Here is a 14,749-nt window from a genome sequence, read left to right as displayed (position 1 = left end):
GAGAATGGAGTGTGGGGAAGGCACACTAAACTCCTAATCTAAAGGGATGGGTCTTCTGGGTAAGATGGTTGTTTTCCCCAGGTGCTGGGTGTTTTATTATTTACCAAAACATTTTTTTTTTTTTTTAAGGAGGGCGCAGCTCACAGTGGCCCATGCAGGGATTGAACCGGCAACCTTGGTGCTATTAGCACCGTGCTCTAACCAACTGAGCTAACCGGCCACCCCCACCAAAGCATTTTCACAGACATGATTTGATTTAATTCTCACAAGCAGCCTGAGAGGTATTCTCCCCATTTTACCATCGATAAAGGGGAGGCTCAGAGACTGAGTTGCTCAACGTCACACAGGTGGTAAGGAGGCAGAGACAATTCTCACCTGGGCCTTGTAATAATGGGTCTACAGAGCACAGGGCAGGTGAGAGAAGGAAGGAGGTGGCTATGGGTGAGTGTGTCTACGAGGCGGCCAGAGAAGAGTGGAGACCAGGGGCTGAGCCTGGAAGCATGCCTGTGAATTATTATACAGCAACTGCTCCTTTAACGGTATGTATCTCACTCGAGACTGTGGGGGCCACAAGGGAGGGACTCCTGGACCCCAGTGCCTCCTGTCCCAAGGCAGGTACCTAGGAAATATCTGCAGCGTGAACCTGATTAAAGAGGGCGTGCTTGTGACCTTGTTTCTGGGTGAGGTCGTCTCAAACACCAGAGGCTGCCTTGCCCACAGCCCATCATCCTCTCCCAAGTCTGACATCTTCCCACTTCCTCTCCTGCAAATGGGAAGAAACAACAACAAAAGCCTTGTCAATACATAAGAGGCAAGCAATGAACACGCCTCCTTGCCTGGCGTTTCCTTGTCACCTCTCCCCATGTCAAACATGTGGTGTCAACCCCGGCTTTCCCCTTAGAAGTCCCCTGACCCTGCCTGGAGTCCACCAGGGTGAAGTGGCAGTGGTACCCTCTGTTACAGCAGCTCCAGGAAACAATCCTGATCCCTGCTGATTGCAGAGACCATTCGTCTGGGCTCTGGATAACTCTGGGATCAGTGCCCAGCTTAGCACAGGAAAAAAGTAGATCTCCAAGCTCAAGACTCACACTGTCACAAAGGTCTGGACAGATTTCTCCAGCTCCTCTGAAAGACAATTGCGTTGCCCATCGCTCGCCGTTACAGTAAAGCCTTGCCTTCTTTCTCAGCCCCAAGGAGACAAAACATATAGCACATGCTTTGACATACACAGGAGTCTTCTCAAAGATACATGGCTGGTGAGAAGCCCCCAACCAGTGCCCCCTTCCTGCCAAATGTCCTAGGGACGCTTGCATCTGAGTGCCCAGGAGGAGAGATATTCTGGGAGGCCAAATCAGACAGCCAGCTCTCCTCCAGGACTTGACACATGATTTGCAGATAAGGCACCTGCTGTCTCCTTCCCTGACATTAAGGGAACAGCTTCCTGGCAGCAACCCTCTCTGTCCACAATTCTGAGGGTTGGCTCCAGCTGCTAAAGAAGCCACTTTCTGGGGTCTTCTCCTTTCCTTTAGGGCTCTGACCATAATCTTTCCACTCCCAGTAGGTCTGGCATCAAACACAACACAGGAATGATGACAAGGCTCAAAAAGCAGGTCCACTTTATTTACAATGATCAGTTGGTGACACATAGATCTTTGGGCTTTTTGTGGCCTTGTTGAGAGACACTTGGGCAGGGGCCCACTCCCTCTGTTGGGGTAATATACCCTCCTTCCTCATCCTGCTTTGAGAATCCAGCTGCTATCAGGACCCTCCTGCTCTGACACACTCTCGACATGGGGCCATCCCTCCTATGTCCACTTTCTGGGTAGGTGGTGTCTCCAAGCACCTGCAAAGGTTCTCCTTACCTCCCCTGGAGGTCTTGTCTCCATCCTGGTTGTGGCGCACCTAGTGGGGAACCACACACATCTGTCTGCAGAGAAATGGGGTGGGGGAGGAGTCCTGTGGGGGTGCCAGGTGCCAGGGCACAGGTCTGGGGAGCTGCCCGGTGCAAAGAGCTGTTACCTGGCCTAATCTGTTGTCTGGGTTGGTAGGACCATCCCAGTCTTCTTAGAGGGAGAGCAGTGAAGTCCCAGCAGTTCTCCAAGGGCTAGAGAGGCCAGGCACAGGGCCTGAGAACTCTTCCTTGTGTGTATGGCAGCCCACTCAGTTCCCACCTCCGGCCTGGCCTCAGTTCTCCAGGGCCACTATTCTTCCCCTACAAGAATGCCTCCTCAAGGGTTGGTCTCATCCCAGGGAGGAAGGCTAGACTGGCCAAGGGCAGGGCCGCTGCCTCCACCTGGATCTCTGGAAACTTCTCCCTCCTCCTCTTGAGAAGATGGCTTAGGAGAGAGGAAGTGGTCTATCAAAGAGACTTGGTCTAAAGCGTACGGGGCAATTCCACAATAGAGGGTGCCCAGAAACTCCGGATGGGGGGGGAGGTGAACACTGAATACTGCTCGCCCATCTTGTCCCCCAATAATTAAGGGCATATGAGGCGTCACCCTGAGCCAGAAAGAGGCGCAGAGCGGACAACAACGGATACCACGAGGGAGGCAAGGGCCGGAGGATGGGGGTGGGGGGAAGGGGAGCCAAGCGGGCAGGGCCAGGGTTGGAGGCTGTAAGTCAGGCCGGCCGGGTCTGGGGCCGCGAGCCTCGGCCGGTCCCCTCTCAGCGCGCCTGGCCCGCGCGCTCCTTCGGGCCGGCCTTCCAGCGGCGGGGCTGCACGGGCGGCGGAGGCGCCGGGGCGCCCCGCAGGCTGCACGTCCTCAGCTCCCGGGTCAGGCTGAGCACCTCAGGCCGCTCGCTCTGGGGGGCTCCTTCCTGGCGCTCTTCCGTGTCCTGATCCTCCTCCTCGTCCTCCTCCTGGATGCTGCTGAGGCGCGGTGCCCCACGGCCGCGCTCGGCAGGCGGCGGCCGATAGGCGCACTTGGCGTTGAGTAGCCGGCGCAGCGGAGCGCGGGGCACCGAGGCCGCGGCGCCCCCGGCGCGGAGGTGCTGCTGGCGCACGTGGCGCGCGTCGCTCTGGCGCTGCAGGCGCTTGAAGTCGCTGAAGGCCGCCAGCGCGGTCTGGCGGAGCAGGCGGGCCAGGGAGCGCGCCTTGTGCGCCCGCGCCAGCAGCACGGCGTGGCAGCGCAACACTACGGCCTTGTGGCGCGCCTGGTGGCGGTAGACCCAGGCGAAGACGCGCGGGTGGCGCCCGTCCGCCGTGCAGTAGGTGATACGCGGCAGCAGGTAGGCGTGCGCCGGCCTGCGGCCCCCGGACCCCCCGGCTGCGCCGCGCTCGCACGGCTGCATCCGGATGCCGTGCGGTCCCAGCGTCAGCTTCATCTTGGTGCCTCCGCCCGGCCCGCAGCGCGCCCAGATCTTGCCCACGGCGTCGTCGGTGCAGCCGTCGCCCTTGGCGTGAAGGGTGACGGCGTTGCCCAGGTACCACACCGTGTAGGTCGGGTCCTCCTTGTTGAGCTCCACTTTTTGGCGTCGGCTGCGAAACACGCGGCCCAGACGCTCCAGCGGCCAGTCCGGCAGCAGGTCCGGGCAGGACCGCAGGAAGCTGGAGAGCAGCGACGTGTAGGCGAGCCCCGAACTCAGGCTCTTAGCCTTGCGCTTGGCCTCGTCCTCTACCAGCACGAATTTATTACGTCTCCAGGGCAGCATCGTGGCGGCGGCCAAAGGGGCTGGGGCGTCGGGAACTCACCGGCCTCCTACCCAGCGGCTGGGGGAGGGGAGGGCGCACAGAAGTCCCAGGCCCCGGAGTCGCGGGAAGCTGGGCGGCGCCGGAGACAGTCGGTGCAGGGAGATGCCCAGGGCCGGGCAGGGCTAGCTTCGCAGATGCCCGGTGCCCAGCCGGGCTGGCAGCCGAGATGCCCGGGCGGTGGCCGAGCGTCCGGGAACAGCTTCCCCCGGGAGTCGCTCCAGCAGTCCGGGTAGCAAGGTGGGGCAAGGGCTGGGCGTGGTGGAGGCGCCCCCAGGCCCCAACAGGGGGGATCCTGCGGTCCCCGCCGCCCAAATTGAGGCGGCAGGGAGGTCGCCGGAGACGGGGCTGGTGGCTGGCAGCTCCGTGGGGGTAGAACGAGAGCGCGACTGCGGTGGGGACTCCTTCAGGCGTCGCGACTCCACCTCCCAGGGCTGCCTGCATCACCGGGCGGGACCGCTAGCTCTCTTGTCCCCTCCCCTCTCCCTCCTCTCTCCTCCCCCGCGCAGGCTAGCGCTGCTCCTGGCCCCAGACCCAGCACAAGCGCGGTAGCGCGGGTTTAATCATTATTATCGGAGGGGTGGAGGTGGAAGGGGCGGTTAAAGAGTAGGAATCTTCTAAAATGTACTGGAGGGCTTTGCCGATGCGAATTTCTCCGGCCTCTCTGCTGGTCTCCAAGCTCCCCCTGGCGCATTCGGGATCCCCCTCCTCTCTTTCTAGGATTCCCCCTGCCACTCAGCACAGCATGTCCCTACCCCCATTTCTGAGAGTGGTTTTGGGTGGGTTCCTGATGAGGCCGGCCTGGCGCACTTTGCGTCCTGTCTGCACAGCAGAAAGCCAGCTGAGGTGGCCTGAGCAGTGCAGTGGAAAAGTACTGTCGCCTGGTGAAGCTTTCTCCCAGGTTCTTCCAAGGTCGTGGGCCAGGCCGCTGCGCCTGAGCTGGGAGGCCAAGTCACTGCTCCAGTGTCTGGTAGTGGCCCCTCGCCTGGCACGAAGCAGGGAGGGTAGCTTTTGAGGGTGCAGGAAGCTTCCAGAGCAGTTCTGGTGGGCATTGCAGATGAAAAGCTCCTTCTTTCTGGTCAAAGTACAGCCTCTGGATTCTCTGAGAATTAAAAAGATAAAACTCCTGTTTGTGAATTCCTCCAGTATTCCCCAACACCTCTGGGGTTTTGCATTCATTATCTCATTTAAAACTCAGGGCAGGCCAGGCTCAGTCTAGCGACTTGCCCAAGGTCACAAGGCTGGTAGGAGATCGAACTAGGGCTCCACTCAGGCTTAGGTGGCCCATGAGTGAGCCCTCACTCTTCTGAGTCCACTGGATGCTGTATATGGACGGGGCGTTTTCCATCCTCCCCTGGGACCCTGCAATGGGGGCTCTTACTAGGGAGGCATTCTAGTGTGCTAGGAAAGAGACAGTTGTCCCTGGGTGTGGGGACACACCTCCCCCTTTTAGGATTTGTTAAGGCACAAGCTCCCTAGAATTCTGGGTCTGCTCCGCTGGGGGCCCAGGAGTCACTGCAGTGGACTCTCACCTCAGCCCTTTCCTTGGCTTCAGAGCAGGTCATCTGGGCAACAGGCCATCCTCCAGGTCGGGAATGAGACTAGAGTCTTGGGACCGGCCAGACCAAAGCAAGTGACCTCCAAGAGTGGGGGCAGTGGGAAGATGGTGTGCTTCATAGCAGGGGCAACATTCAGGGACAGAGGGCGTGAGTAGTGAAGGGCTAGGTTCAGAATCCTTGTGGGAATAAAAGCAAAAAAAACAAAAAACAAACAAACAAACAAAAAAACGCACAACAAGCCTCCATCATTGAATGCTCCTAAAATGACATGCGAATAAAGAACAGGAAATAACTTAGAATTATAGAATCTGACCTTTGGATGGGCTTCACAGATTATCTGGCCCACTGCAGCCTCATTTTATTTTATTTTCAACATGGAAATGTCTTTGTTACCTTTTGCTGATGATAAAAGTAATACGTGCTTGTGGGACACATCACCCAAGAAGGACATGAATGTTTCCCGGTGTTCCCACCCTGGAGATACAGATGTGGCCTCATTTGCCCACAAGAGAGCAAGCTCTGAGAAGCACAATGATCATTTGGGTGCTTTTCATGGCTCCAGATTTGCCTTTGGGGGCCCGTAGAGACATTAACTCAAGAAGCTCCCTACAGGACCTGAAGGACAGCTCAATGAAGAATCCTCTGTCTCTTGCCCTAGGTCACCTAGGTCCACCTTCTGGACCTTATCTTGGGGGTTCCCCTCCCCCAACATGGAAGGGGGCTGGTGGGAGTGGCCAGCAGCAAAGTCTCATTTTGCAAGACTGAGATTCCTCCAAGCTTTTGTCCAAGGTTGCTTCCTGAGGTTGCTAGCGTTAACATATAAAGACACAGGACACCGAGTTAAATTTGAGTTTTAGATAAATAACAATTTTAAGTATAAATATGGCATGCATTTCATCTGGGAACTAAGCCCCCTGCCTGCCGGAGAACGAGAGAGACCAAGAAGCCACAGGCAGGTGTGTGCTGCCCTTGCAAGCCTCCCTAGGCTTGCTCACTTAGTCCTGGTTCTGTTGTTCCCACTGCTTTTGGAACATCCTCTGGGGTGGGTGTGGGGGGTCACCCGGACTGTGCGAGATCACAGTGTGCAATAGTCTGTTTTTATGTTAAGTCCCCTGGACCTCAAAGCAGCATCTGACGTGGTCGTTACCTTGTCAACCACTCACCTGGGCCTCCTTGACAGGCTTTCCCATCCCCTCCTACCACCTCCAGGACCACTCCTCACTTCACAGGTTCCTTATACACCCCCAGCCGTGGCCTTCTGCTCTTCTTCCTCCAAACTTTTTCCTTTAGAGGCCTCAGCTGCCCTCAGAGCTTCCAGCGTCCTCTCTATTCAGATGACTAGAAAAGCCGGCCTCATCCCACTCATCCAGGCAGAATTCAAAGCTGTCTTCTCCAGTAAGCCTCCCTTCCAGCGCATGGAAAAAGCTCCCAACTTTGCATCAGTTAGTCATCACTACTTCATAGACTGGCATGCAGTTGGAGTTTGTGTTTCTTTTTTCAACTTAAATTTTATTTCTATCATACTTGTATTAGTTCAAAAAGTCAAATAGCTGGTTTATAGTAGACGTCATTTAAAATAAGCCGATTGCTGCCGTACCCTTCCCCAAGGTCAATTCTCACTTCCAAAGACAACCACTCTTTTACACATTTGAGATGGCACGTCTGTCCTATGCCTTTTTATTTTTAAGAAACATTTCTAATTCAGATTTTCCACCTTTTAAGACATTGTGTATTGCCTCCCTGCTATGGAAGATGAAGATTTGATGCCCTTTTATCTACCCCTGTCACAAACATTTTTCTTCCTTCCTTCTGTCCAGCTTACATAGGACATTTTGCTGTTGTTGCATGAGTATTCAGTGTTTAATTATTATGACTATGCAAATATTCAAAGCTGGGCCTGGAAGTATGCTATGATTCCATTTCCCTTATTGGACAACTTTTTTTTTTGCTTTTTCCAGGAGTATGTAATCACGTCCTTAAAACAAACAAAACAAAACAAAACAACTTCCTTACGTACCTATTACTAATTCATCCCCCACCGTCCAACCTGGTTGAACACACCAGGTGATCTTTCAGGGCCACGTTTTTCTTAGAGACACTGCTCCTGGAGGTCTCCTCCCTGGGCTCCAATCCTGACTGCTGACCCTACTACAGACCTGCGTAGCTATTGTCCTGGGACTTTGCTCTTCTGCTGTCCTGGGAATTTCCTTTGCCTCTTTCCCAGGTTGGATCCTGTTTTCTGGATCCCTTGCCTTCCCCTCTCCCCGCTCCGTGGTTTATTTATTTGTTTTGGCAGAGCATATACTCCAGTAGCTTTGATTGATAGTTCTGCTGGGTGTAGAATTCTAGATTGGAAATAAATTTCCCTCAGGATTTTGAGGACACGACCTACTGTTGTTGTTGAAAAGTCAAATGGCATTCCGATTCCTAATCTCGTATGTGTGACCCAATTTTTCTCTGGCAGTTTCTAGAATTTTCCAGAGGTCTAAAGTTTCATAATGATGTGCATTTACTCTGGGCACTTGGTGGGCCTTTAAATCTGGAAATCAATTTTGGGGAAATTTCTTGGTGATAATTTCCTCCATTCTTTTTTCTGGTTTTGTTTTTTTTCTATTTTAATTGGATGTTGGACCTCTTGGATTGATCCTCTAATTTTTTAAAACATTCTTTTCAATTTTCCATTTTTTAAAAATGGTTTGTTCTGTTTTCTGGGACAGTACCTCAACTTGATCTTCCAACTTTTCTATTAGATTATTTTTATTTCTCTTCTCAAAATTTTTCACTTAAGAGCAATTTCTTGTTTTTTTTTTTTTCCTATTCTTGTTGTCTCTAAGAATGTCAATTATAGCTACTTTAAAAAAAATTTAATTGTGGCAAAAAACACATAAAAAAATTTACCATCTTAACCATTGTTAAGCAGCTATAGCTCAGGGTTGTTATGTATATTCACATTATTGTGCATTGAATCTCCAAGACTTTCTCATCTTGCAAAATCAAAACTATGTACTTGTTAGACAATTCTCCATTTCTCCCTCTCCCTAGCCCTTGGTAATCACCATTCTGTCTCTGTGAATTTGACTACTCTAGATACTTCATGTAAATGGAATTATATAGTATTTGTCTTTTTGTGATTGGCTTATTACACTTAGCATAATGTCCTCAGTGTTCCTCCATGTTGTATCATGTGTCAGAATTTCCTTCCTTTTTAAAGCTGAATAATATTTTGTTATATGGACATACCAAAATTTGGTTTATCCATTCATCCAGTGATGGACAATTGGGTTGCTTCCAACTTTTGGTTTTAAATTTTGATGCATATTTGTTGACCATATATGCAAGCATTTACTTTTGTTGCCTGTGCTTTGGTGTCATATCCAAGAAATCATTGCCAAATCCAACGTCATGAAGCTTTTGTCTTATATTTTCTTTTGAGTTTATAGTTTTAGGTCTTTGATCCATTTTGAGTTAATTTTGGGATATGGTGTAAGGTATGGGTCTACCATAATTCTTTTGCATGTGGATATCTAGTTTTCCCAGTTCCGTTTATTAAAAAGACTGTCTTTTCCCCAGTGGGTGGTTTTGGCACCTGGTCAAAAATCAAGTGACCATACATGCAAGCATTTGTTTCTGTTTCTTTTCTATTCTATTGGTTTGTATTTCTAGCTCTATGCCAGTACTATACTGTTTTGATTATTGTAGCTTTGTAGTAAGTTTTGAAATCAGGAAGTGTGAGACCTCCAACTTTGTTCTTTTTTGAGATTGTTTTGGCTATTTGGGGTCCCTTGAGATTTCCTATGAATTTTAGGATGGATTTTTCTATTTCTGCAAACAATGCCATTGGAATTTTGATAGGGATTGCATTAAATCTGTAGATTACTTCAGGTAATATTGACATGTTAACAATATGAAGTCTTTCAATCCATGAACACAGATGTCTGTCCATTTATTTGTGTTTTCTTTAATTTCTTTCAGCAATGTTTTGTAGTTTTCAGTGTACAAGTCTTTTGCCTTCTTGGTGAAGTTCATTCCTAAGTATTTTACTCTTTTGATGCTATTGTAAATGGAATTGTTTTCTTAATTTCCTTTTCAGATTGTTCATTGTTAGTATATAGAAATGCAATTAATTTTTGTGCATTGCCTTTGTATTATGTAACATTGCTGAATGTGTTTGTTCTAAAAGGTGTGTGTGTGTGTGTGTGTGTGTGTGTGTGTGTGTGTGATCTTTAGGGGTTTCTAGTTATAGTTGTTTTGAGAAGACTTCTTCAGTTTCTTGCATTGCTGTGCTCCCTGAGTTTCTTTTTCCTGTTTTGAATTTTTTTTTATAATTAATTTAAAAAAATGTAAATCTTTGACTTTCATGTTTACAGTTTTCCTCTGACATCTGGTAATCATTGTGTCTGAGAGGCACAAAAGCTAATTGAAACCTTTTTAAGCTGTTGGAAGGGGATGAACAGGACTTGTTATGCTTGGGCCTCATTCTTTCATGTAAGGAAATCCTGACAAAGATTCTCTCCTTGATCAAACTTTAGCCAGGCTCCTCTGAACCCTTTTCTCAACAATCCTCATCCTAACCAGTCCTGCATTTCCCAGTTTTAGCAAGAATCTTGTGAAGTCAGTTTAAACGGAACCCCAACCCTTGGTATCTGATTAAATTCCTCAACCCCCTCAATCCTCCAGGTGGTGTCTCGTCACCCTGGCCTGTCTTCAGCAGGAATCCGGTTGAGTTGGTTTAGCCAGGACCCCTTATACCACTCAGTAATTTTCCATCCACTGACCCCCCAGCCTGCTCCTTGGCTGTAAATACCCCCTTGTTCCTGCTACGTTAGGGATTGAGAGCCCTGTTCTATATGAGGTTTTTTTTCCCTCTATTGCAATTGTTCCTGGCTAAAATCTGCTTTGATCACGTTTGTCCAGCTCTATTTTTTCTTTAATAATCCTCAAATGTCTGTAGGTCTTTTTTGGGGTCTGGCCAGTGTCTCCAGAGAGAACTGCCAGAGTGTTCTGCCCCTGGGGAACAGGGCTGTACAAATCTGGCTGCCAGCCTTCTGGGGGTGGAGGGACATGAGGGTCTCGCCTCCTGTCTCAGTATATAGGCTGCCAGTCAATATGTGTTCAGCATGGTGCCTCCTCATCCTCGGCTGGGCCTGCGGTCCTCAGTCCAGAGGTGCTTTGGGTCCGTTTCCCCAGGGCAAAGCTCCAGGCTTCTGGTGCAGGGGTGGAGTGGGACTCTCCGTGCTGCTCAGGAGAGGGGAGGGTATTGGGGGTCTCACTGCAGGCTTCCTCCCCATCCTTGGTTTTTGTGTACCACCTGTACCCTATCACCAGAGATGTCTGGAGCTTGGAATTCCTGGGTCCCCAGGGCTCCCCAGCATGCTCTGGTTTGATTCTTGTTGGGTATCCATCTTTTTCATTCTGCTGAGCTTGTTGCCCCTTGTCCATGTGCCTTCCATCCTCCAAAATGTTCTTTCTTCCCCCCAAAATATTGTTAACACCTCTCGGCTGCTGTCATCACCTCTTCCCCCCCATCAGTTTATGCCACTTTTATTCCTTTATTGTCATGTTAGTGAGGCATGGGGAATTTAATCTCAATTTTTCCACGTCTAACGGAAGTCTCTCCTCGGTGGTTTCCTGATGGTTGATAACTGCTCCAGCTTCATCGATCATATTCACTTGGTCTCATTATCTTTTGTCCCTGGGAATGTACAAGTACCTCAATGCATATCAATTGATTGATTAATCCATATTTATTTATGCATTCATTCAGTAACCTTTTTCTGTCACGTGAGGAAGTTGGACTGATTTGCCATCATTCCTTCTGGTATGGACATTCTGCCATCTTAGGAATCATTTTATTAAGGGGATGCTGAGTTCAAAACTAGACACTGTGGGGACAGGAAGAGACACGTAAGACCTTCCTGTTGTAGCCAGCCTCCAAGATGGCGCCCGTGATCCTCACCTCCTGCTGTTCATACCTGTGTGTCGTTCCCTCCCTCAGTGAATAGGGCTGACTTAAGTAATGAACAAGACATTGAGGAAATGACATGGTGTGACTTCAGAGGCAAGGACATGAAGGACATTGGAGCTTCTGTTTGTTCTCTCTTAGATCACTCACTGTGGTGGAAACCAGCTACCATGTCATGAGGACACTCCAGCAGCCCTATGGAGACCTACGCGGCAGGGAACAGTCAGAACCAAGTCACCATCCACGTGAGGGAGCCATCTTCAAAGTGGACCCTCCAGCCCCAGCTTCCCTCGAGTCAAGACTTCAGATGACTACAACCTCAGCTTACACCTACACTGCAATCTCGTGAGAGACCCTGAACTGGAACCATGCGCCTAAGCTGCTGCCAAATTCCTGACTTACAGAAACTGTGAGATAATAAATGTTTATTGTTGTCTTCAGTCACAAAACTTTAGGAGAATTTGTATTAAGTAACTAATTCATACTCTGCCACACTGGCCCCCAGATCTCTGTATGATCGCACCCTGTGCTAGCCTACTTCCGGTCCCTCTACCTACTGAGCACCTTCCTGCCTCAGGTCCCCTCCACATGCTGTTCCCTCCTGACCCCACCCTTCCTCTTCTCACCTGTCCATCTTTCAAGCTACTGCTTCAATGTCTCTGCTCTAGAGAAATAGTTCCCCGATCTCTCCTGACTTCCCTAGGTTCTGCCCTTCCAAGCATTTATCAGAATTGTAATCAATTCATTATTTGCGTAATCGTTTATTTAATGCCTGTCTCCTCTATTCCTGAGTACTCTGAGGGCAGGGGATGCATCCGTCTTTTACAATGTCGACTCCATGTGCCCTGGAGAGCATCTGGAACTTAGTAGGTGCTCAAAAGAGATTTGCTGAGTAGCTGAGTGAGATGGGCTCCCTCCATCTGACTCTGTTTTTCATCCTTTCCATTACAGGAAAAACAGCTGAGAGCAAATCCCTAATTGATGGCAGGTCACTCTATTATTCTTAAAGGACAGAACATACACTTTTATTTTATTTTTTTAAATTCTCACTTCCGACAGTGACTCATTTTGTGACCTTGGGCTGCCTGCCTTTCCTCTCTGAAAAATGTAGATAGCACTTGGTACAATGCTTCATTTGAAGGCTGGGAACTGTTTCATTTAGAGAGATTTTGGCAAGGTTTTCAATGCTCTTAAAGCATGATTTTCTTAATATCCAGGTGGTTGTACATGATTGTATAAGTGATGACTAGAAATGAGCTGTGACTTACCATGTGGATGTGTGTCTCCCTTATAGGTGTGTGTGTGCGCGTGTGTAACATGAAAACAGGGAGAGGTAGAACTGGGAGCATCTAGTCCAATCAGTTTGAAAAATAGCAATCACAGACCCCCACGCTTACTGTGCAAATCGCAGTGTCTCTCAAATGCGGAGCCCACAGGTAGAAACAACCTTTGGGTCAGTTGGCGCTGTAAGTGGGAAAGGTTCCCAGTGGAGGTTACAGAAGCAGGAGTGGAGATTGGGGAGAGACTGATCTCCATACCAAGGAGTGGCTGGCCTACCCTCCACCTGCTCTCACACCAGGCTGGTTGCTAGAAGGTACACGCGCGTGCGTGCGTGCGTGCGTGTGTGTGTGTGTGTGTGTGTGTGTGTGTCTGCCTGCCTGCCTTTTGGTACTAGATTGGGATACATTTGTGTGCACTTTTTTTTTAATAAGAAGAGTCTGGGGGCAGCTGGTTAGCTCAGTTGGTTAGAGCGCGGCGCTCTTAACAACAAGGTTGCCAGTTCAATCCCCACATGGGCCACTGTGAGCTGCACCCTCCACAACTAGATTGAAACAACTACTTGACTTGGAGCTGATGCATCCTGGAAAAACACACTTAAAATAAACAAAAAGTTAAAAAAAAATAAGAATTGCTTTCTTATTAAAAAAAGAAGAGTCTATTCAGCTTAGAAATACATATAAAGGAATTTAAATAAATCTAAAGAAAATGTGAACGATCTCTATATTGAAAAAACTATGTAATTGCTGAGAGATAGTGTGGGGACAGAGCCCCAGAAAGCAGTTTCCAGGCTCTTGGCCTCACATAGAAAGGTGTTGGCTCAGGTAGTAAATGGCCATCAACTTTGATTGGATGGCCATCAGCTGTGGCTAGTTGGCCATCAGCTGTAACCAGTGAGCCATTGGCCACTAATATAACTGCTGTGGCTACGCTAACAGAAAATGGGGGCTAGCAAGAAGATGGTGGCTGAGCTGGCAAGCGGAGCAATGAGGGTTGAGAATTGTGTGGCTCCTGTTTCCTGTTTCTCCAACCCAGTTGCCAGTGAGAATATAGTGGTGTGACTCCCCTATCTATGGCTCCGTGGGTGTTTCTTTTTGGCCTCACCGTGTCCTGCGTTCTTATGTGGGGAGCGGAAGCTGAGACCCCGCCTGACACCCCGCACGACAGATAGTAAAGAAGATTTAAATACATGGAAAGATATGAGAATTGTGAGCTTGACAGCTTCCCAATGCTAAAGACATTTCTGATTAAATAGGTGGTATAGTGTATAGTGTATAATAAAATGTGTCAATTTTGAACGATTTAAAAAAAGGGGGCTATGTTTATTCTAGAATGCTCACGAACAATCCACAATTCTGCTGCAGATTTACTCGAAGCTGCATCCATTTCTAATTCATTTGGCTCTATTCATTTCTAACAATAACAAACCAGTATTCACTTAAAGCTTACTACGTGTCAACGCATCATGCAAAACATTTTCCTTTATCATAGCCAGTCCTCACAATTACTTTTGCAAGGTAGGAACTATTAATTCCCATTTTACAGATGAGAGAGCTGAGATGAGGCTCAGAGAGGTTAAATAACTTCCGTAAGGCCACCCAGCTAGTAACTGGCAAAGAAGTAACTAAAATCGTTTTGGTATGCTCTTAACCTTTGGAAACATTGTGTATTTGTGACTAAGGAATAAAGAAAAACAGGAATGTGACAAAAATTACCATTCATTCTGAAGGAGTTTAAGCATAAAGGAGCCTTCAGAATAGCATTAGTCTACACTCAGATGCCCAAGTACTGAGTGATATTGATGGGGGAGAGGAGCAAAGGTGATGGATGAAAACGTTACTTTCAGTGCACCTGTATTTGAGAGATAAGCTCTGGGCGCATCCATCAAATTATAGTCCAGTTCAAAGCAAAATCATGTTTGCATAACAAACAGAACAGTCTAAACCAAGGCCAGTATTAGGGTACAGCGGGGTCTCAGGAATGAGACAGGTAAGAGGAGACACCTGCAGCCCCCCAGGTCCTGAGCTAGAGCAGGTAGGATCAGAGACAGGGCCAGAGGAGGGGATTCTGAAATTGGCTCCCTTTTGTACTGACCCTGATCTCACCGTGAATCCCTCCACGTGAGCCCCTAATCTAACCACGTATGGTCACTCTTCATTCATTCAATCAGCCATTCAACAAATGATTTCTGAACACCTGATGTGTGGCAGGCACAGGGTACAGAGAAGAGCAAGGCATGTATGGTTCCTCTCCTCTGGGGCT

The 14,749-nt window shown here is 48.9% G+C and overlaps 2 protein-coding genes across 3 annotated transcripts in view; one reads left to right on the top strand and one right to left on the bottom strand.

Annotated features, from left to right (window-relative positions):
- Window positions 1–487: 487 nt before the first annotated feature.
- Window positions 488–4,179, bottom strand: FAM43B (family with sequence similarity 43 member B). Its single transcript, XM_088790319.1, has 2 exons — window positions 1,863–4,179; window positions 488–763 (listed from the first exon to the last, which is right to left on the bottom strand). The coding sequence occupies exon 1, from the start codon at window positions 3,649–3,651 to the stop codon at window positions 2,665–2,667; it is 987 nt and encodes a 328-aa protein (XP_088646445.1). The 5' UTR covers window positions 3,652–4,179; the 3' UTR covers window positions 488–763; window positions 1,863–2,664.
- MUL1 (mitochondrial E3 ubiquitin protein ligase 1) overlaps window positions 3,090–14,749 on the top strand; it is a 31,880-nt gene continuing 20,220 nt past the window's right edge. The window contains exons 1-2 of one of the 2 annotated variants that reach the window (XM_088790316.1): window positions 3,090–3,228; window positions 11,351–11,618. The gene's annotated coding sequence lies outside the window, so the exon portion shown is untranslated. Of the gene's footprint in view, window positions 3,229–3,284; window positions 3,424–11,350; window positions 11,619–14,749 lie in introns of those variants that run through there. The other variant, XM_088790315.1, reaches the window with a different exon arrangement.

This window comes from Rhinolophus sinicus, chromosome 14 (genome assembly GCF_057876585.1).
Source record: "Rhinolophus sinicus isolate RSI-liver-muscle chromosome 14, RSI-T2T, whole genome shotgun sequence".
NCBI lineage: Eukaryota > Metazoa > Chordata > Mammalia > Chiroptera > Rhinolophidae > Rhinolophus > Rhinolophus sinicus.
The sequence above is the reverse complement of the archived record's forward strand: the minus strand, read 5'-3'. Positions and strand labels throughout refer to the sequence as shown.